A 22737-nucleotide genomic window follows, 5' to 3' on the forward strand; every position below is an offset into this window, starting at 1 on the left:
GGGCTGCCCAGGGAAGTGGTTGAGTCACCATCCCTGGAGGTATTCAAAAGGCGACGTGGACGGGATACTTCAGGACATGGTTTAGTGGGCATGGTTGATGGTTGGACTCGATGATCTTGAAGGTCTTTTCCAACCTAAATGCTTCTATGATTCTATGATTTCTCTTGTTACTGATAAACCCCTGGAAGGTCCAGAGAAAACTTAAGGAGAAGCATATCCACCTTTTCTCAGTTAAGAGTCTAAAACTTTTTATGAGAATATTATGGGTAGATTAGATAATACACTGAGAAAAATGTGTAGCATATCATGCAGTCATCCACTAATTTTCTTAGTCTTCGTATTACTCCCTGCTACATTCTGGATACCTAAGTGCATTGGTTTGCAGAGTAGTTTTGCAAGGAACAGCAGCCTAAGACAAGGAGAGGACCCCTCTTGCCATAATTTATAATGGGATCCCCTGAAGTATATCTTATCTCATACTTCCAGGACCTTTGGATTGGGCCTCTAAAGACGGAGTTTGAGAATTGAACTCGGTCTGCCAGGAATCAAATCAGACATGCCAGAAAAAATATGGTTTTTAAAAATGGATAGATAAACCATTTAGCCCAAGAAATTGTCAGGCTTTGTTACACAGATCAGTAAGGTAAAGGCATTTTATGAAAAATCAAGAGGAGAAATAGCAGTCAGAGGTATTGGATGATTTTAGAACTGAGGGAAGAAATCTTGTTCTCTCTTTTATTCCCCCCTCTTAAAATTGCATAGCTTCTACAGCTAGAGCTGTGCCACTGTAAATACAGATAATGCATTTAATTAAAGTCCATCTCTTGTAAAGATGCAATGACAGCAGCTCAACAGATCATGAAACCAGGTTTCAGATCATAAGCTGGCATGCAAAAGACTTTCATTTAACAATGATCTGGAGCAGCTCCTCTGGCTATGTGACTCTGGCTATGTAGATATTCCAGTTTCTGGAAAAAAAGCAGATTTTTGTTTGCAAAACTATTTTTTTTGCTCACAATAAATTTTGGGGAACTGTTATGTTCTGCTTTCTTTGAAATTTGCACAGCATTTCACCTTCCTAATGCTCACAGTCCTTGGGTTGTTGTTGTTGGTGTGCTCTGGGGGACTTCGGTTATTTTTCCTAAATGACACTGTGATCTCCTTCCTTGTGATTTGGTTTCGGCAAACAGACTTAAGTGCTATCTCTCTATACCTACCTGTGGAACATGTCAAATCTGGTTCAACGTGCTTTATGAACATCATGCTTCTTAAAAACAAACACAATAAATGTAGGCCTTCCTACTAACAGTCTCTAGTTTTAGTTTTAGGATTTAACAAACAAAAATGTATCTGAATCCTAATGCAAAGAAAATCTGATTCTTAGAAAAAATGTAATTTGGGGTCCTGTGCTTGGTTATAAAGACAAGTTCTGAAAGATCTAGCAGCTGCCTTGAAAAGAGCCCTGTACTGCCAATGCCAAAAGCTGGAGCACCAGCTGGTCCCGCCCTGAAAGTCATCGCTTCGGCCAGCCAGCCAAGCTGACCCACCAGAAGATGCACTACAGTCCCCAGCCACTGGTTTGATCTACACTCTCACGAACTTGCTTTCTCCCTTTCATAAAGTTAACATGCACAGGCATCTTTTTCACATCTGAACTGCAATTTCTGCTTAAAACTGCTCACTCTCGAATTGCTGCAACACGGTACGATTTTAGTAAGATACTCTACAGAAGTCTACGTCCTTACAGCTATAAACCAAAGCTGACACCAGACGTTTCCTCCAGCAAGAGGCTCCATATTATTTTCAAATAAATTATCTCCAACTGACATCAGGTTAGAGATGATCAGGCAATCCCCTAACAGCTCTATTAGGGTATAAAGTTCAAACATGTCTATGTTCAATACAACCATTCACTGTTCTAGCAGAGAGAAGTAAAACATGGCTCCCTATCAAATCCAGAAGCCCCAGGTAGGAGGACTGCGATGAGAGCACGGGGCTGGGACAGCCACCCAGGCCGGGTGCCACATGTGCCACCCTCTGAAACCTCTGGCACTGCCAGCCTGGCCGGCTTCATTCAATGCGGCTGCGCCAACTTCCCAAGTAGAGGCTATGTAAATAAAACTGCACCATTCCTTTAAATCAAAGTAGTTCAATTCCTATCGTCTTTTTTTTTTTTCTCCTTAGTTCTTTCACAAAAGGAGGACCCCAAAACCCCTTAAAAAACACAGTAAGGAATTTTAAGAAATTGTATTTAGCAGTTTCATTGAAGGTAAAATATGCTTATGGAAAACATCACCAGATTAAGCATTTCTTACCATCATTACTACGCACCCATACATTGGTCATAAATTGTGTGGTCCTGTTTGAAACAAAAAGACAATAAACTCTCTGATTCACCATCCTGCTGTATGACTACACCATTTTGAATACAAGCTGTTCTAGTCACAAAGGACACATTTATTTTCTTGAAGCCAGAGACACAGATGGTGTAAACTGGAGTAGCTCTCCTGATTTCAAATAAGAAGCGGTGATTTATAAGTGCTGAGGATTTGGCCTAAAGGTCAAGATATTCTTCTGGCTTAGAAAGCTCTGTTAAGTGGTGGTGGTGGTGGGAAGGAGGGGGAGGAGGAAGGGCGGGGGAAATCAATGGCACTTAAAACTCAGAACCTATTATCATTATCCACGGCCTTAAGTGCAGCATGTGTTACTTTGCTTATTCACAACACAGCGCAGTAGGTGCCGGTAAGTGAATTTAAGGCATTTTTTCCCCTTCATTTTTAACAACTTTCAGACAACTCACATCTTCCTGTACATTAAACCTAAAGAGAAAATGTCTTTTTCAGTCCTTTACCTGAAACCGACTTTTACTTGAAATCTAACAAAAAGAGAATAGCTTTATCTCTATTAATTTTTCTTTTTTACCCCTCTACAAGTTAATTTCTTCTTCATAAAAAGGAAATGTCGATTAAATTGCTAACCAGAAAGTCTATCATGCAGTCAAGTAATATAAACAGAAGGAATAAATAACTCCATATACATCAATCAGAAACAGCAGCTGTTTCCAGAAAAACCTGAGCAATTATTTATGAAATTATGTCTTCTTGAATGCTTCTGTATACTGTCACAATCCCAGGAGGACCTGATTTTCTGATGAGCCTAAATTGCTGAATTAGAAGAGGAGACAATGTCATGGTACCAATTAGCAAAACCATCGCATTATCATCTCAAAACGTGTGTTTTCTATTTTAATAACTGCATGTAACAAAGACATTCCTTCATCTTAAAAATGGAGGGGGCATCCCACCCATTAATGACCTGAACAACTAAATGCCCTTAAAATAGACATACTCCCTTTTGCATGAAAGCAGCAAGGCAACAAACGACATAGCATGCATTTCAATCAAGGAATGGGTACCCACTGATTTATCCATTCAAAGTAAGTTCTCAAACCTGGTATTATTCTTGGCGCCGAGAAAGAACTGAATTAGTGGCATGCAACGCAAAACGGGGCAGCGATGGCATAGCTACAGCAGGGGATTAGCACCCAGGGACATGCAAGTTGCCACTGAGCTGCCGTGCATCCTTTCACACATTTCTTCTTTGTACCTTTGCTTCTCAGCTCCCTCTTTCCCACTTAAGAGTAAACCTAAGTGAACTGTTGGTTTCCTGCCTTTCACGTGCTTAGCTGAATGACCTTACTGTCACATTATGATTTGTTTTTCCAATTATTTCCTGTGATTGTTAATTGGGGAACACACATCAGCTTCAACAAGTAAGAGCCTCCAGCTGGCCAGGCTAGCTGGTCTGGATCAAAATATTTAGTCCAGTGCTCACCTCTTTTTGCTAGGGGATCTAAGGATTACTGGTGAGGGACAACAGATATGGCTGAAGCAGCACTCAAGACCACTCAACTGCAAAATGAATCTTGTTTTTTCCCAAAAGCTTAGTTCCTGAAGGATGCTGACCACATCTGGTCATCCCCATGTTCACACTTCAGTCATTTTCAGTTCTGTCTCACAACATTGCACACTCACCCCAACAGGCACGTCGCTTAGTGAAGGGCAGAGTTTGAGAGACCTAACTGACACCAGCAGACCAGACAGCTCATGACCTTTGTGCGTGTGGGTGTCCACAGCTCTTGCCCTGAATGTGCACTCACAAGCGAGCACTTGAAGAAAGTACTTCTGATGCTGCAAGTCCTTAGCTTGCTTATATCTCAATAGATAGTAATTGACGGGCAAGGACAGAGCCCTCTTCAGGCTTTAACTAAATGCAGTTAACTGTGGTAAGACCACATCCTTCCAGTGGTGAATGAGTGTCATTCTCTCCAAAGCTGGTGTTCTTTTACCCTCTATTCTTTTTCCTCTGGCACTTCCCCTGCTCCCTCCTCTAAGTCTTTTCTTTCAGATCTACTTTCAGGACTGTCAAATGAGACATGACTGCTGTGATCACCTCATCTAATTTCATACATATCATGGGTCATCAGACTAGAAAAGCTAACTTCTAGTGAAACAGCTGCTTCGCCTGTGACGGAGAAGCCAATACACCTCTGGCTCAAAGGTTCGGGAGTAACTTCAGTTATGCAGTTTTATTTCTGTACAGCTGTAGTTATCTCATTAGACTGAACATAGCATTCATACTGCATGCAATCAATTGCTACAATGCAGAAAAGGGCTGGAGAATTAGGCTGACATCCCTTTATAGAAAACTACCAAAAATACATTAACCTAGATGTTAGAAATGAAGTAGGCTTCCAAATTTCAGTCTCTGATACTGATTCTCAGCTATGCAGTTGTTGAGCAACGGTATGTAGTGGAGCAGCTATAATACTTTTCATGGCCAGCCTAGTCCTGCAGGTAAGCTCTTCTTCAGAATACCAGAGGCTGAGGAGGTATCCAAATGAGAGGGCATGCACAGTTCAATGGTATACCAAGTTCACCCTCCTTAGGCAAGCATTTTTGATCCTAACTCCATTAGAAATACATAAGCTGAAATCCTACCCTGTCTATAGCTCTCAACCTGCGTTCAATGCAGAGGTGGGGGTTAAACAACAAGACCCATGTGGGGTAAATTTTCACTTGACTCATTTCCCAAATTCTCTTTTCCAACGTACTGTTCTATCTCACAGGGAACCCAAAGCTGCTTTCTAGCTCCCTGGAAGGCACCAACATAAAAAAAACCAAAACCAAAACCAAAACCAAAACAAAACCAAACAAAAAAATGGTAAAAATTTCCATTCTAACTCCATGATTTCTTTGTGGGAGGGTCTCAGCTGTCTGAAATCAGCATGAGCTCCTTTTTAACAAGTTGAGCCACTTCTGTTCTTCTGCACCCATCCCCTCCCCTATTTGATAGCTTATAATAAAATGACTTAGATTCCTAATGCGGTGGACACCAGCCAGGAATAGGAAATGTTAATAATTACCCCAATTTTCAATCACTTTAACTGAATTTTCGAAGTAGTACGTTCACAAATTTCCTCCCTATATGTGACTAGAAGCTGAAGAGTGAAACTCTCTGTAGGCAAAAGCCAAAGCAGCTACTAAGCCCTACAGAGCAGCTACAGAAAAGAGCAATGAGCTGCTGTGCATCGTGTGTCCTGATCTCACACCTCATGCACAGAGTCAGGGCATACAGCAGAGGTAACTGTTATCTTGTGCAGTTCATTAGGAAGAATATTTGCAATACTTTCTCAAAACAGGCACGAAGTTCCCAGGAAATTATACGGAAACTGAAGCCTTAACAAATACACAGCAACCAATACACAAACAGAAAGGACTGGTCCTGGCAAGGGTTTACGGGACAATTTCACCCAGAAAAAATGCCTTGAAGTGAGTGCAGTTCAGATGCACACTAGCAGCTTCTCTGGTTTGCTTTTTAGGATGTGGGTATGCCTATAGGCACATGACTTCAGTTCTATATTTTCACAGAGTATAGTATGTTTCTATGGTGCAGAAAGACAGAGGGAGCAAAGATAGCTCCTGAAAATCTGAAGACCATTTCCTTCCTCTCTCCCTCCATAATTCTCTCTTTACTGAAGGACACAGGTAACACAGACACTCAATGCATGTGCTAAAAGCAAAGGGAATGTGTCATTCAACACAGCTGGACTGAGCGGTCATACTTAAACACCTTCCAACTGTATTAGAAAAGGACACACTGCAGCAGCCCAAGGACACCAGGCAGTGTTGGTACCCTTTAAATAGTTTCCCCCTAACCTCTGAGGACTGATGTTATACTTCACAGGGGTCTGCCAACTGTTAGGGCACACTACCATGTTATCCCACACAAAAGCAGGAAGGGTTGAAGAACAGTCAATGACAATTAATAATACCTATCTTTTCCACTCTTTCACATTTTTCATGCTCTACATCTTTCTTCAGTTTTCCATAGGGGTTCTCTCCATCTTTCTGCCTTTCTTTGTGATTATCTTCCACCATTTTTTTCATTTCTGATTTGGCTCTACAATTTATTTTTCTTTGTTCTTTTCTCACCACCTTCATAATTGTGCTGTAATGCATATTTAAGATGCTAACAGCACACAAGAGGCTTTTTAGAAGAGCACAGCACAATAAGTGAGCTGCTTATAAAATCCAGATACGCACATCACAGCTGCAGCCGGTGGATGCTGAGTGCATTCAGCAACATGTCTGCGGCTTCAACAGAAGCTCACATCCTCAGAAACGTGGCCCTGAGGTTACAGTCTCCTTAGTATCACTGATTTATCCTACTAATGCAATTCCAGTGAACTCTACAAAAATAAAATGGAGGGGGATAAAAAAAGGAAAAATGGCAGAAGAGTAAAGAAAATAAAACAGAAAGGCTACAAGGGCAGCTTTGTTTGTATATTAAAGGTGTTGACTGGAAATCAGGTTTGTGCAGTCCTTCTCAAAAAGAAACCCACTCAAAAATGCCACAAATTAAAAGCCAGCAAATACATTCTGGGTTTGGACTCAGATGCCAAATTTCCACAAAGTCAGTTGCAGTAATAACAATAAAGATGAGAGACAATTTTCTCTGTAACTGCTGCAATATTTTCCAAATACACTCAGCTGAATATAAAATCTAGTATTGTGCTTTTTTTTTGACTAGCATATGGCAGTGAGAGCTTCAGACAAGTCACAGAGGGCTGAGTCTTGGAGGATTCAATGAGGAAGTTGCTTGAGATGCGCTCAGAATAATTTTATATTTTAGAAGCAAATATTCTTAGTTTCCTAGCATGATTTCATAAGAGTAGTATAACTTCTTTTTTGTGTGTGTTTACTATTCTCTAGATTCTGGAAATCTTTCCGTATGCTGACAGCAAATTACACTGAAGGGACAACTATAAAACCATGGCAGTCCCACTTAGTCCTATGCCATGCATTTGTTCTCCCATAGGTTTAAAAAAAAATTAAATAAAATCTAGAACTGTATGAGTGCCTTAGGCTTCCAGTGTGATTTGCAGGAGCAGGATTTCTTTAACAGATCGTATGATTAGTCCAGTCTACACTATCTATCACTATGTATAATGACGGCATGTAAATGTGACAGCCTGGTCAGATTCTACGTTCAAATCCCACAATTTAGATTCTTTATGGTGGATCATTTTAATTTGGAATTGCAAGACACAAAATGCTAGACCTGTATGTGTTCCTCTGTAATATCTGAGCACAAACCTGGTTCTTGCCCAGTGCAGTAATCCCACAGGATTAAGTCATACTGTAAATACCAGACAAATTACAATCGGATTAGATGGGCAGTCTGTTCATTTACTCAACACAGCTGCACTCCAGAGTCTTTTCACCACTGGTATCTATTTATAACATGAATGTTTTGTCCTTAAAGTAGATGAACACAGTTTCTATTTTGTATCTCTCTTGTCTTACCATTTGTGACCAATAAGGAGCACATTTCTACTACCTAAGGAGCAAGCAGAATGCTCCTTGAGAGGCTGAGAAGTAAGCTATTCTTGGTACAGATCTGCAGGGCAAGATTTAATTTTATCAGTGAAAAGTCCCTTCAAAGGTCTGCATTCAATTTCAGTCAAGTGGAATATAGAGAATAGCTTTCTGCAGGTAGGTATGAGGCAGCAGCACAGATTTGCTGAAATTTCCCAGGACTTGCCACATTTGCTGCAGGAATTTCTATAGGTTCCAAACCTGGTACTTCTGCCTACATCGGTGAGCATAAAACTGCCTAATTTATGAAGCTCACCAGGTAGATCTGGTGCAGCGTGGGGTTTGCAGGGGATTTCTGCTCACTTATGAATAAGAAGCAGGGTTAATAATGTTCAATATTGTCTGCACTTTGCCAAAATCTCCTTACCACTTCACTGCAATTATTTATAAATGCCACATCATATCCCTCATAATTGTTCCCAATTACAAGAATCACCTTGCTTTTTAGGTACAAATTTGCTTCCATCCAACACACAAATACGGCATTATTGTATTTTTATTACTGTAATCACTTAGCAAAACCCTACTGAATTATGGAGCTAAGACTTCCACAAAACAGTATTTATGATTGCAGGCCACAAAAATATTAAAGCCAAATTAAGCAAACTGCTGCACCAACTTGTATTCTCAGTATCCTGCTAACTCCATTCTCACCTCCACCTTCTGATTTCAGAATCATTATTCCTGCTTTGCAAAGAGACAAATAAGAATAAAACTGCTGAGGTTGGGGCAGTGGAGTCCATGAATCAGGAGGAATGCTTTGTATGTCAACCTAAACCATTGCCGCCAAGCTTCTCCATACTTACATGTTTGCATGTACTCACTCAGCTGCAGAGCTGCGAGGCAGGCAACCTCTGAACATGAAAACCCAGAGGGGGTGTTCTTGTGAGCCCCCTGAGCATGCCCCAAAGTGATGTGACACACTGTGATGAGTAATGTAACAGAGCAGCACAAACACAACCAGAAAGGCGGTGCAGAATTCATTTCTATTCTGTAGTGATACGGTAGCCTGGAAACCAGAACACCTTCCTTTATCAGGTATAAACCAGCGTAGCTTACCACATCGTATTAACATGTTACAGCTGCCAAACAGGTATAACATAGCACTTACACAAACAGAAGATCAGCCGTTCTCCAAAGAGAGCTCTTCCATCCCGGAGGTGTCAAGAATTCAAAGTCATAAACTGATTTTACTGAAGTTGTAGGAGAAAGCGTACTGAGCCTGCTTTGCACTCTGACAAAAGGTGTTGTGGCTACTGTCCACTACAAGACGTTGTCTTTGGCACCACTGAACGGAATGTTTTTGAAACAGAAATACTGGTGCCAGGTTCTGCTTTCACTCACACCTGTGGCTCCTGCTGATTTCATTAGGGGTTTCCATATTTCATTAGCTCAGAAATAGGTGTACATTGTGTAAACCTGAATGCATGTGGGACAACGATCTTATGATACAGCATATGAAAAGTCAATATTGGCTTAAGGTTTTCCTGCACAACTTCTTCCCATGCTTTTCTCTGTAGGGGGGTAATGCGTTATAGGTCATGTTGCTTTTCAGATCAATCCACAGTATGGCCTCCCAGCCAGTCACACTAGCACAGCTGAAAGAGATACTCTGTGGCACAGTATGGAAGGAGGCAGTGGGAAGGAGAGGAATGGTTTAAGCTTGTACCTCTTGTTGCCATCACACACACCGTGATCACAGGCCAAGTTAAGGGCAATCAATGGATCTTTGGCAAAAAGAACTACTGTTTGGTTATCTTGCTGTGTCTTAGCATCCACCAAGAATGGAAGGATGTGACATAGTGGGAAGATCCCAACACACATGTTGGGTACTGTGGAAAAGTTAATAAAAGCTGACTCCTTCTGCAAGACCAAGCCATGAATTGTACTTCTGTAGTGTAGTATGCATACTTAAAAATCTTAAAAATACAATATGAAGACTAAAGCAATTTTAACAACTCACTTTTCTTTCTGTTACAATAAACTTATATAAGGAATTCAGACTTCTGAGGTATTTGATTTTTGCAAGTATTTGATTTAGTAAAATATAGTGAAAGATATAATTATACAAGGAAGAACGCAGAAAAATTACATCAAGAACTTACTTTCTGCAGGTTCCTTAGATCTTCTGCCACTGGAGGACTTCCTCAGGAGACTTCGTCCTGAGGTAAAGAGGCTGGTTAGTTCCTCCAGAGGACTGGTGGGTGTCCGAGAACGGGAACCACTCTGAGATGATGACCCGTAGGTACTGACTGAGGCATTTACCATCTTTCCTCCTTCTTGCAACGTGTTTCTGGCTGTAGAATGAGGCACTGATGGAGAGCTTCTTGAGAGACTTCCTGAATGTACAGAGTCATAAGGTGGAGGTCTTTTGAGGCTTAAGGGGGTAAGAGACCTACCCATACTGACAGGAGAAGGTGAGGCAGAGTGACTTTTAGGATAACCATGTGGAGACTGTGTTCTGTATAGGGTAGATGGATGAGGTGGTGAGGAAGTGTGCCCAGGGGTGCTAGTTCCGTGAGATACTGTCTGGTCTTTCTCCAGTTTTTGATGGCCTGATGTGTGAGGTGGCAGTGAAGATGGAGAAGCTCCAGCTTGTTGTTTGATGTAAGACACATTTTCTAAAACAGGAAGCTTTGTGACCTCTAGTGGAGTTAGAGGAGACTCGTCAGAATTCGGGGAACACTGCACTGGTGCTGGTGGGAACACCAGCAGTGGAGGTCTGTGAGAAAGCAGATTTGGAAATGGTGGGGGTATATCACAAAGCAAGCCCTTGGGAGTAGATGGCACTGAAGACTTGGTGAAATCTAGGTCAGGCACTGTGGGAGTAGCACACTGAGAAGAACAAGTGTGATGGTCATATTCACATTGACATTTTGATTCTTGGCCTACATCATCAAATATAGGGTATTTCATCTCCTCATAGACTGCCTCGCTTTGGTCATCCTCGTCTTTTTTGAAGTCTCTGAGAATATTGCCAACCATCTCAATATAAACAGGCTCTTCTTCCTCTGTGTCTGGGGCGGGACTGCTGACCTGCGATAAAGAGGCATCCCTAGTGAGTGTTGTCTTCATAGGGCCATGCTTTTTGATATACGTTTCATCAAAAGATGTGCTTAGCTGAGTGTTTGGATTTCGTTTCGGCTTAGGAGGTGGAATCTTCTTTGTGTATTCATCACTGTGAGGTCTTGGTTTGGTTGACACTGAAAACAGAACAAAATATAAATTCATCAGAAGTATGTAACACACTGTGTCAACCATAGGATCTCTGTTACAGTGTCATAATTCTGGAATGGATTTCCTGGGACCAGCCCATTTCTGGTTTTCTCTGGTATTACATCAGTAGAACACTATAATAATAACACCCTATTCAAAACACTCCTAATCTTCCCCCAGAATGCTCTGACACTCCAGTATTAAGTAGCTGGTGAGCACTTCCCTTCCTCCAAGACATCTGTTCTCTCCCAAACTCTTTGGACAGGGGACTTTCCATTTTTAAATATTATGCTTTTCAAATATCTCTGTGGGATTTTGAAGACCCAAAGAGTTGCCAAAGACATAAAACTAAGTATCCAAATGAACTCCTTATGGCTGCAAGAGAACAGTTAAGATCCTGGACATTCATACTGGAATGACAGTGATGTCTTGATTCATCACTGTGTGCAGAATTACCTTTTTATTTATAGTAACTTCTTGCATAAAGCACAACAATTCTCTCAGCATTGATTGAGAAAGAAAACACTCACATACAAATACTGTAAAATTTGCTGTTGGGATAATCCTAATTGTTTATCTGGACTCTCTCCTATGAATTAACATGACTTCAGTGAAGGCAATGGGGAACAAAGTATCTCACAGATTCAGATCCTTCCCAAACAATAGACTATTTTGTCTTTGAAGTTATAAATCAAAACATTATAATAAAATTCATTTGAAATGAGAGGCCAAGGGTTTCTTAGATATTATTCTTTATGAATTAAACAATAAAGAAACTCATGGAAATTGCATTTTGTTCACTGTGCATAAATAGTTAATAAAACATCTCATTAAATGTTGGAGTTAATAAAACACTTCATTATATGTTTGCATGAAGCCAGGCTTTATCCTAAGCAGACTCAACAAACTTATTCAGAAACAAAATTTACCACATACGCTAAACCTAATTTATATTCCTATAGGGTAAATAGTTCTTGCATTGAAAGCCTTGACACCTCATTGGTGAGTTTCCCAATTTAGAAGAAAACCTGAACTACAGGCCAGTTTAGAATGGCAGCTTTCCGTCTTACCAAACTTTGCTGCTCCTTGCAATTCACCGCTAAAGATCTGCCACTGTAAACTCAGTGCTCGGAAATTTCCAGACACCTTCTGCTGACCCATCAGAAAACAGCCAGCAAATTTCTAATGTTAAACCAAGCAGGCAGTGCTCATGGAGTTAAAAACCATCTTTTAGAAACAGCCTCAAATGTATTACTAAAGCCAGCAGCGAGGCACTGCTCTGCCAGCTGAAAGACAGTATTTTGACAGTCTGTGAGGACACTAGCTCAGGGCTGGAAGATGCCTGCATTACAGCATCTTACTAACGTGATTTGATCAGTATCAGAGGTGGATTCAAACATAGTGTTATCACTTTGTCACATTTCTGCTTTGGTCTGTTAAATAACTTCTCTTCAATTCTTACAAGGCATACCAATAAAGGCAGATGTTAAACAAGATTCCAGTTTTGTTTAGGAATAAGGAGCTGTGAATGTATGCATATGCAGCATATATGAAGTAATGAGGCCACTCTTTGTCAACAGCATTTGTTTAAGCTTAATGTATAACTAAGGTACAACAAAGCAAAAAGGAAAAGAAATCTTGCCAGAATTTAAACAAAACAAAACAAAACAAACTCAAAAAATGATATTATGCTTTCATGATGGTTCCAGTTCATGTGTTCTACTTTGCAGCAGGCTAGGGACATGCAAAAGCTACCACAGATAAGAGTATTTGGTAACTTGATAGTTTTTCACTATGTGGATATATCCTAATGCACTTTAAATTTGCCTTTTTAATTAACCCAAATTAATTTTCGTGAATGTATTAGCATAGACTTTAGGGAATGAGATGTAGGCTACCAGAATCATTTGGGCTTTGCAGAAATTATTACTCCTGATGTATTTGACAATACTAGCAGATTTTTCTTGCCATGCTTCCAGCTAAATCACTATTTCCTTTCTGTTTAGTCTGTTATTTGTATATACACTCTACTGACATAAACTTGATCTCAATCCTCTTTCCACAGCTTTGTTAATCTGATGTACAACAAACCTGGCAAAAGCAATCTTCTTCAGATTGGTATCACTAAAATGAAGAGACAGTCAATGAGACTGGCACAAACTGCCTGATAATTTCTGAACATGTTGCCCAGGACCTGAACTCTACTTGAGACTGGCTAAAGGATTACAGACTTTGCTGCATTTGTGAATTGTGTATTTTGTATACAGAGGCTTCTCACAGTCTTCAGTTCCCTGTGCATCATCATACCATCCTTAATGGATACCTGAGATACAAACGTTTCCCACTCCTCTGCCTTCTTCAGACCCCTGTTCCCTGTGCTGTCTTCTACATCTCCTGTGCCATGGGTGTCACACTGAGAACGTGCTCTGTCTCATAGCCATATCCCCACTGTTCCATCTGTTTATCTGGAGAAATGTGAATGATGGACAAAGTAATCAAAAGATGCTCTTGTGCTGCAGGTCATTCAAGGCTAGTGTTAACTGATATTTTTACCTAAAAATAGCTAAAAGTGGTTAAGAGTACCATGATTTCAAACAAATTGCTAGAAATAGCCTATTTTGCCTCTTTCCTCCTTCCATTTTCACAGTTTTTATCCAACTGATAAGGTTCTGCCACGTGGTCTAAACCTTTCCTTAGGTGTTAGGGTTTGCATATACAACATTCACAAGTTATTACAGTACAGACAAGGAAATGAGAAATGTCATGGAAAAAATGATTGACATTCTGCCATCTATTCTTGTGAAGTATTTCTGCATGGCTTGAAATTAAGTACCGCAGTGACACACACAGCATTCTCATCTGCCTTTGCATGATATGTAGCATTAGCTTAAAATATCTTGGTGACATTATCAACAAAAAGGTCAAATGACCCAGTCTTGCTGTATGATACACAGGGTAAAACATGACAAGCTGAAGGATTTACATTCCATTTTCTATTAATAGCATTGTTTCCTACACCACAGTTTAGTTTATTAAAGTATCTATTCCCAGGAGGTGGTATGTTACTGAGATCTTTTTCCCTCCTTGACAAACTAGACTTTTCAAACTAAAATTTAAAACTAAATGCTTTAAATATTTTATAAGCCTTATAAAGATAAAGAGGTACCTCCTATATGCTACTCGGAACAGGAACATTTGGTGCTATAAGACTTCCTAGAGAAAATACACAGGTAAATGGATAGGGTAAATAGTAAAGGAATCTTTTTATTGTGCCTGGGAACAGAGGAACTGCTCAACACCTACTGGGAACTCCCCTCAGCTGTAGTGGGGCATCCAGGAGGCAAACTGAATTAGCTTTAAGAAGGCTTGGTTCAAGATGCTTATGTTTATTTAACAAAGGTTTCTACTCTGAAACAGCTCCATAGCAAGGGCTGAACTCTACAGCACACCCAATAATGGAATATGGATCATGAACTACTGCTCCAGCCCAGAATAACAGAGAAAAAAACCCAGGAATCCCACAACCAGAGCTGTGCAAAGCTAATGAAAGAAGCAGAGAGTATTTGTACAGTTCCTGTGTTACCAACATTTGGCAGGGATAAATGTGCATGAATGCAGAAGTCCTGGAAAGATCCCATAGACAATGAAAGGAGATTATTTGGCAATCTCCAGAGAGGAACGGGCAAGATTGCTTTAAGTACTTGACATTTATCAGGCGGAAAAAGCATTCAGTGCCTGCTGGGAACATAAACTCCTATGAAAAGTAAACCATGCTGACATATTGGTGGTACACATACTGCCGTGTTGTCTGCTCTAAACATGGAGTAATTAAGTGCTTTTCAACATGGATTACTATGTCCTTGGTGCAACTGTCGCCAGCAACTTGCCTTGAGACTGCCACTTTTACATCAGAGCACGTGGGGCCAGATCCAAAGCTGAATGAAAGAAATGAAAGTGAGGACTATTTCTCTCCCTGCCAGGTACAAGTTCCCTTAAACAGCCACGCCAAAGTGCACCACAAAGCTCTTGCGAGTGCTTCTATTACAGACACACACAAACGCAATAGACTGCCAGGTCTGCAAGGAGTTCAAGCAGACCAGAGGCAATAAGATAGTTCAGCAGCTGCTACGTGGTCCTCTGCCCAGCTGCGGGAGCTCGGGGTGCTGTGCTAGCAGCTCCTTTTTTTGCACCAGAACTGCCCAAACTACCACAGTTGATAAACTGGAGGCACAATGATCCTTGTAAACAAAACTGAACTTCATGGAGTTGCTGCTTGGGCAGGAACTCTCTGTGTTTAATAGCATCCCACTACCAAGCAATTACCTAGCTCTAACTGGAAGTGAAACAAACATGCAGGCTGTAATAACTTAAGTTCTCATCTAAAAGCAAGAAGCACAGTACTTAAAATAGCCTTTCGGAAGCCCTACTGAATAAGCAGAATATGACATTTTTGAAATGAGATATTTGTAGTGCAAAGGTTATGCATAGCTTTCAGACATGCCCAGATAATCTGCCTTTCATAGTTAATTTTGGAAATAGAGAATGCTTCTGGTCATCTTATCCTTCTGAAGTATTTTTCTACTCTTTAAGGAGAGACTGAAATATGAAAATGCGTTATCAGATTGTTTTTTATTATTTGCTCACTGTATAAGGAATGAGTAAAAACATCTAAGAACTAAAATGAATTTTGTCATTTTCTATTGTCCTTTTGGTGTTTACCAGCTTCTGCATTTCGGAGACCAAGCCAATTTATTGTGCTGTTCACTGTAACTAACAGAATAAAAATACATTTAAGAGGAAAATTCCTCCCTTTCAATTTCTACAAGAGGCTATAGCATTCAATTTCTTTCTAAATGAAGGAATGATTTGGGGCCTAAGAATTTTTAAAATTCTTAAAAATGCACTTTAAATGCAGAAGCAATTAATCTTGCTGTATTTTGAGGGGTACCTCTATCAAAAAGAGCCTCCAGGAGTGAAAGGAAATAGAATTTCTTTAATTAAACCCTGGACATGCTGGCTACTGAATCAAAGATGCACAGATTCTGATTTACATCGCATAATTCAACAGAGAAAAACCAGCTCTAGGGTAGCACAGAACCCATATATATATATATATATATATGTGTGTGTGTGTAAGTTCAAGACTATGAGTAACCCCACTGGCTTTAATGAAATGAACTGCTTGTTCAAAGTTGCACATGATCTTAAGTGCATTTGTGCACCAGTGCTTATATTGGGTTGGATTTCATTATCTCTGTAGATGAAGTTTGAATATTCTTAGTGAAACTGAATTTAAAAAGGCACAGTCCTCTGAACTGTGCAAAAGATCAGCACTCAGGAGACCTGAGTTTAATTCATCTTTTTGTCACAGGCCACAGAGCCTCACCTGCCATTTTACCCGTTAATGACACTTTTCAGCATCTATCTTTTACCAGTTTAGGCTCTAAGGTATTTTACATGAGGTTTTTATTTTAATTCATTTGTTTATATCAATCCTTGCACACTGGTTCCCATCATTGGAAAGCAACAGTAGAAAACAAAAGCAAATTTAAATGTATCTGTTGGAGACATGCAGTGTTGAACATGCATTTTTTCTTCTCGAAGGAATTTTTGAAGACAAATGTTCCTACACTGTGAACAGCCATAAAATATACCCACAAAGATGCATCTTAGCAAATTACTATAGAAACATCATCACTAGGTTGAAGTAACATCAGAGAACGTATCTCTGTCACAAAAAAACCCTGGCTTTCAAAATAGCATTGTCCTCATGGACACAAGTCCTTTCTGCATAGGTTACCTTTTCTAAAAGATGCTAGTAGGAAAAAGCAAAGAGGCAAAGAACATGGAAGGAATAAAAGAACCATCTGATTCATTCAAACAGCTTTTCAAGCAATAGGTGGTTTCAGTACAATGACTTCATGCAGTACATATTTCTTCCTCCTACTGAATCTATTAGCTCTTACTGGAAATTATTTGGGCATTTAAAGAGGACAAAACTATACTGAAAATGAAAGGACTAAAAGACAGTGTCATAAAATAATACTGATGTGCTACTCAGATGTCTTAAGGCTATGATTAGGGAGACTTCAAAAATATTCAGGTCCCTTTATTTTGGCTAAAACTTCTTTCAGCTTTTAAAATGATTGATTTCTGTTCTAATTCAAAGTGGTGGAAACCTAGTGGCTTCAGTAGTGATATTCCAGAATTAAACACCAGTATAACAGGGAGCAGAATTGGGCCCTGCAGTTAAATTCAGTTCTGCATTAATCCAACAATACAACTACTGCAACTGATAGGCACCATGGTTGAAGATGTGCTGCTGCCAGATTCAGCTTAGGGCTGTGTATCTGGGCCACAAAACCAAATCCTCAGCCCCAACACCATGGCTGCTTACAGGCTGTATGTGCCAAGGTAGCCATACCTGCCTGGGATTCACAAAAGCCAGCCTACTGCGCTAACTGCCCTGCCACCAGAGCCTCCTCCCAGCACGGCAGGGGCTGTAGGTCCTTTGCTCTGCATTATCAAGACAAGGGCAGACCCAGAGATGCCAGGACATTTCAACAAACTCCAGAGTGTGAGCATGCTGGAGAGAGTCCCTCCCCAAACTGCCACACTCCAGAGCAGAGTGACTTCCAGGTTCTCTCCTCCATAGCCCTCCACTTCTCTGTGCATCTGCTTGACACACAGATCTCTGCTTATTACCTGTTCCCACAGTGAAAAGGTCCCCAAAAGCTCTTAGAATATTACAAAGTGACTAAGTTTCCTTCTGAATGCCCAGCCTCGTGCTTTCATATATATTGAACTTCACATCCCAGTTCCTTTAAAGAATGAGTAATTGATGTCCCTGATTTTTCCAGATAACATTGAATAGGGAAAGAAAAAAAGAAAAGAGAGTGTTTGAGAAATAATTACAAATTATTTGCAATCAAGCCTTTCTGTGCTATTCACTGAAGCTAAAAGTTATTGTCAATTGGCACAGCCCTAGAAAGGCAGAAAAAGCACGATTTTGGATAAGTAAGAAAAGAAAAGTCAATTTGAATCATCTTCCTTTTACAGGAAAACTGATGAACTGAGTGCAAATGGAGGCAAACAAAAAAATCTCACAGTAACTTCTTTTAGGTTGCAATGATATCTGAGTATCCATTTAGAAAAATAACCTTGAACTAATATGCCCAGACACAAGGGGCCAGGATCTATGGCATTGCATGGGTGTAAATTACAACAGTTCCAGTGGAAGCAGGCTCTGAGAAAGGAGAGGTGGGAGGATTACTGGGGAAGTGGGAATCTGAATAAAGGACACTCACACTGCCCACACATGCAACCAACGAAGCACTGGTTTGCTCCGTTTCAGGTAGCCTGCAGTCTGCATATGCGAAACAGATTTTGCAGCCAGTGCAACAGTAGCAATAAAAAATTTTGTAACCTTCTATAATCTGAAGGAATTCTAGATATAGAAAGGCAACTGGCATGGGAATTTATCCATCGCGAGCATCTTTAGATGAATTACATGAAGAGTGTGCAAATAGAACTACTGAAACATGCTTGCAGAGAAATTAATTTACAAAGCGTATGTGCTTGCTTATTGGTGGCTCTAGTGCTCTAGTGTGGGAACCTATACAGAGTCGGAGCACTGAAAAGTTAAACATGGTCACAACAGAGTACAGAAAATAGCAACACGAATAAAGCCTTTCAGTTTTAAAGCAACATTCATGATATCTTGACTGTTATCTTGGAGATGAAACCTGTACAGCTTTTGCTGTTTTACTGTAAATTAACTGTTATTGCTCCATTATTACAGCTACCCACAAACTGACTGCATTTCACACTGTGAACAATGGGCAACATCAGCCCCCGCCACCCCCCACCCAAAATCTTTGTTGCAGTGCAGCTATTAGAGCCCAGTTCTCATATAGCTGTCATCCTGCGCTAGCTGCCGCCTCTCCCTCTCTGTAGCCACCCATCTCGTGTTCCCCGAATACCATGCAGAAGATGGTGAGCCTCTGCATTTTGTCTGACTGAGCGTCTACAGGCTGTGCTGCGTGATGACTGCAAGTGCAGCAGCATTTCTGTTGATCTGGAGAAAAAGATCTCTCTTCTGCTCGGAAAGGAATGCTTCTAGGTATGTGTGAAGAGCTAAGTCCCATCGACATGTGCCTTGTATGCCTACGTCATATGAGCTTGGTACGTAGTGGTCACCACTATGATACCAGTAAGACTTTGAGGGCTGAACTGCTAATTCATATGTTGCCTGCTGCCCAAAGAACACTGAAGGCCTCTGTGGTATCATTTGGCAATGCTCATGTAAACAAAGGCATAGCCCAGTCTGAACGCAATTCCTGGCTTCACAGGAACAACACTGCTATTGATTACTAGCTATCGTAGCTGAGGGAGATGATGTGGACAATCATTTGCTGGACTTTCATGACTTTCTTGGACAAGGTATGGTACAGAGGCTTTCGGACCCCGTATTCGTAAGATACACTGAACGAAACTGATCTCTGCAAGAGTTCCTGGCTTTGGGTGATTTCTAAATCCAGTACCCGCACCCAAATAGTGGACTCTGAAATGATTTACAGGAAAAATGGGAAAGGTGGTGTTGTGGTTAACCCCAGCCAGCAACTATTAACTCTATCCCAGCCGAAACCAGGACAGAAGGAAATCAAGCTAGAGAAAGTGCAAATGCTTAATGAAACAGTAAGTTTAACTCACCTACTTCATTTATCTAGAAAATAGTCTGTATTTGCTCACTTCATCTAATTGTTGCTTTGGTTCACAAACATCCTGTCCAGAACACTAGCAGTGACAGTATGCAAAGACTTGAATAATTTTTCTGGAGATATGAGACTCTTCAGTTTTTAGATCCACAGTAACGCCTATCTTCTACTTACAGATACAGTAAGTAGGTCAAATCCATTATTTGCTTATATAAGTAGCAATCTGTTTGCTGAGCTTCTAAAATAATTGCAGCCCATTAAAACAAGCTGGCAGACCTACGGAGGTGATACTGTGCATAATACTGACCTCTTGGGGACTTGTGCTGGTTTTGGCTGGGATAGAGTTACTTTTCTTCACAGTAGCTAGTATGGGGCTATGCTTTGGATTTGTGCTGAAAACAGTGTTGATAACACAGGGGTGTTTTCGTTATTGCTGAGCAGTGCTCACACAGAGCCAAGGGCTTTTCTGCTTCTCCCCCCACCCTACCAGCAAGTAGGCTGGGGGTGCACAAGAAGTCAGGAGGGGACACAGCTGGGACAGCTGACCCCAACTGACCAAAGGGATAGTCCAGACCATATGACGTCGTGGTCAGCATGTAAAGCTGGGGGAAGAAGGAGGAAGGAGGGGACATTCAGAGTTACGGTGTTTTGTCTTTCAAAGTAACAGTTACGTGTGTTGGAGCCCTGCTTTCCTGGAGATGGCTGAACACCTGCCTGCCCATGGGAAGTGGTGAATGAATTCCTTGGTTTGCCTTGCTTGTGCACACGGTTTATGTTTTACCTACTAAACCGTCTTTATCTCAGCCCACGAGCATTCTCACTTTTACTCTTCCAATTCTCTCCCCCGTCCCACCAGGGAGGGGAGTGAGTGAGCGGCTGTGTGGTGCTTAGTTGCTGGCTGGGGTTAAACCACACCAGGACTCCAACATGAAACGTATTGTATCCAACTGTTCCACAGGCAGGGTAGCCCCAAAAATGCTGCTGTGCCTCCTCTATGTCTCCCACCAGCGACAAGGAACCAGCAGATTTCATTAACCTCCTCTCCCCCAGAAATTTTGTGGGCTTTGTATAATTCTTTTTCTTCAGGGCCATTGCATAAAAAGCCTCTTGCTGCTGCTGAATGACACATCCAGCAGGCCCTTCTGCCGTGGAGCTCGCATTTCAAAACAAAGCACAGGGTTGATCACAGGGGTCAAATGAGTCACCACAGCAGGAACATGGAGAAAGCAAATGAGCCCCAATGAACAAGAGTTCATCTAAAGGGGCACTCTTGCCTCTACCAAAAGGACACAAGGTGACCCTGCAGAAGCAGTTCCTGCAGGTTTTCACTGAGCATCTTTTGGGTGAATATGATGATAGCTGAAGTGGACAGAGCACTGTCAGAGCAGCTCACAGGCAGGCAGCAGTGCCTGGACATGTAGCAGCTCCATGGTCAGAGGCTGAGCGTTACTGAAATACTCGAGTGTAACTGGCTTTAGGAGAAGAGCCTCATGGCTATTCATTTTACTTCCATCTCCATAGGGGTGAGTCCTCTCCCTTCCTCAACTCAAAATAAAGTGATGACAAAATTACAGACAAGCCACACATTATCAGCTGCCTCCCACTCAGAACTTCTCTGTGTGCCTGGCATCTATCATTTCATCTTGCATTTATTTGTAGAGTGGTCTAGTGAAACTAGTAGAGCCTATAATAGCGTTGATCTATAAGGGTCATGCAGCTGGGCCTAATCACCATAAATTCACTCGGTATGGCTGCAGCGTACAGTACCATTTTGACAGCGTTGTACGCCGTTCCAGACAAGCTTTGGGAGACCCCCCTCCTGTTTCAAATGCCAGGCTTAACCTCATTGTGCCACCTGAGAAGTGAGAAGGAGGATGAAAAGACAAAGATGGAGCACAGAAAGGAACAGAGGAATTGCTGCCACAAGCTGTTCCTACCTCACCCGCAACTGCAGAACCTGTTCAGTTCAACTCACAGGCAGAACTAGTGGGAACAAGAAAGTGACTTGATTAACAACTAGCACCCTGCAAAAAAAGAGAAAAAAGACTAAGAAGCAGAAGACAGAAGATGGAAAAATGAGGAAAAGTGAAGCTCTCTAACAAATATGTTTGGAAAGCTGAGGTAAATGAAAGGCAATTAAAGCAAGAACACTATCACAGGCTAAAAGATCTTAGCCAGTATCTAAGGGAAGCAACAGGCATTAACTACCAGAGTATGACTAGAAAGAGAGAGACAAGATCACCATTTGCTCCCAAAAGCTCTTTACATGAATGAACCGTGTTATTATTTCCCCTTGTCTCTCCCACACTGTGTTTGCAGCGAGCACATACACAGCACTCTCCTCCTCTTCTCTTCCCCTTTTTCTCCTCCCCTTCCATTTTTCCCTTCTTCTTCCCATTTACTTAGAATTTGGACCTATCCAACCTTACAGCACAGCCTCTAAGCCAAGCCTAATGGTTCAACTAAGTGCAGAACGCAACAGCACGGGTGTAGGGACAAGCCAATGCTGGTTTTGCCACTGAAAAGCCAGTGACTGCTGAAACTGTTATCCTAGTCAGCTTTCTCAGATAACATCTCTTATCCTTTCCTTTGCCAAGCAACTTCTCATTGCAAGAAATGTTCCTTTTTATCCTATCTTGCAGCTGTTGAACCTCTCCATGAAGACTGAACTAGCGTCTACTCCCACTGTCACTAGGACATAGGGATGCACCCACACTTCGAGCAGTTGCACCACCACAGGAAACCAGAAGCTATTGCTATAACCCAGTATCCACAGTCTGCTTTGTTTTGCTGTTGCTCAGAAACAAAGCTCTTTGCAGGAATTAATCCAGACCACTGAGGCACAGCCTGTGGTACAGGACAGC

General features: G+C 41.2%; 1 protein-coding gene across 1 annotated transcript in view; it reads right to left on the reverse strand.

The window, feature by feature from the left end:
* NYAP2 (neuronal tyrosine-phosphorylated phosphoinositide-3-kinase adaptor 2) overlaps nucleotides 1–22737 on the reverse strand; it is a 140812-nt gene that overhangs the window by 47940 nt on the left and 70135 nt on the right. The window contains exon 3 of the mRNA XM_075031840.1: nucleotides 10046–11143. Coding sequence (XP_074887941.1) covers nucleotides 10046–11143 — 1098 coding nt within the window. The remainder of the gene's footprint in view (nucleotides 1–10045; nucleotides 11144–22737) is intronic.

The sequence above is a fragment of the Buteo buteo genome, chromosome 7, assembly GCF_964188355.1.
Source record: "Buteo buteo chromosome 7, bButBut1.hap1.1, whole genome shotgun sequence".
In the NCBI taxonomy this organism is placed as follows: domain Eukaryota; kingdom Metazoa; phylum Chordata; class Aves; order Accipitriformes; family Accipitridae; genus Buteo; species Buteo buteo.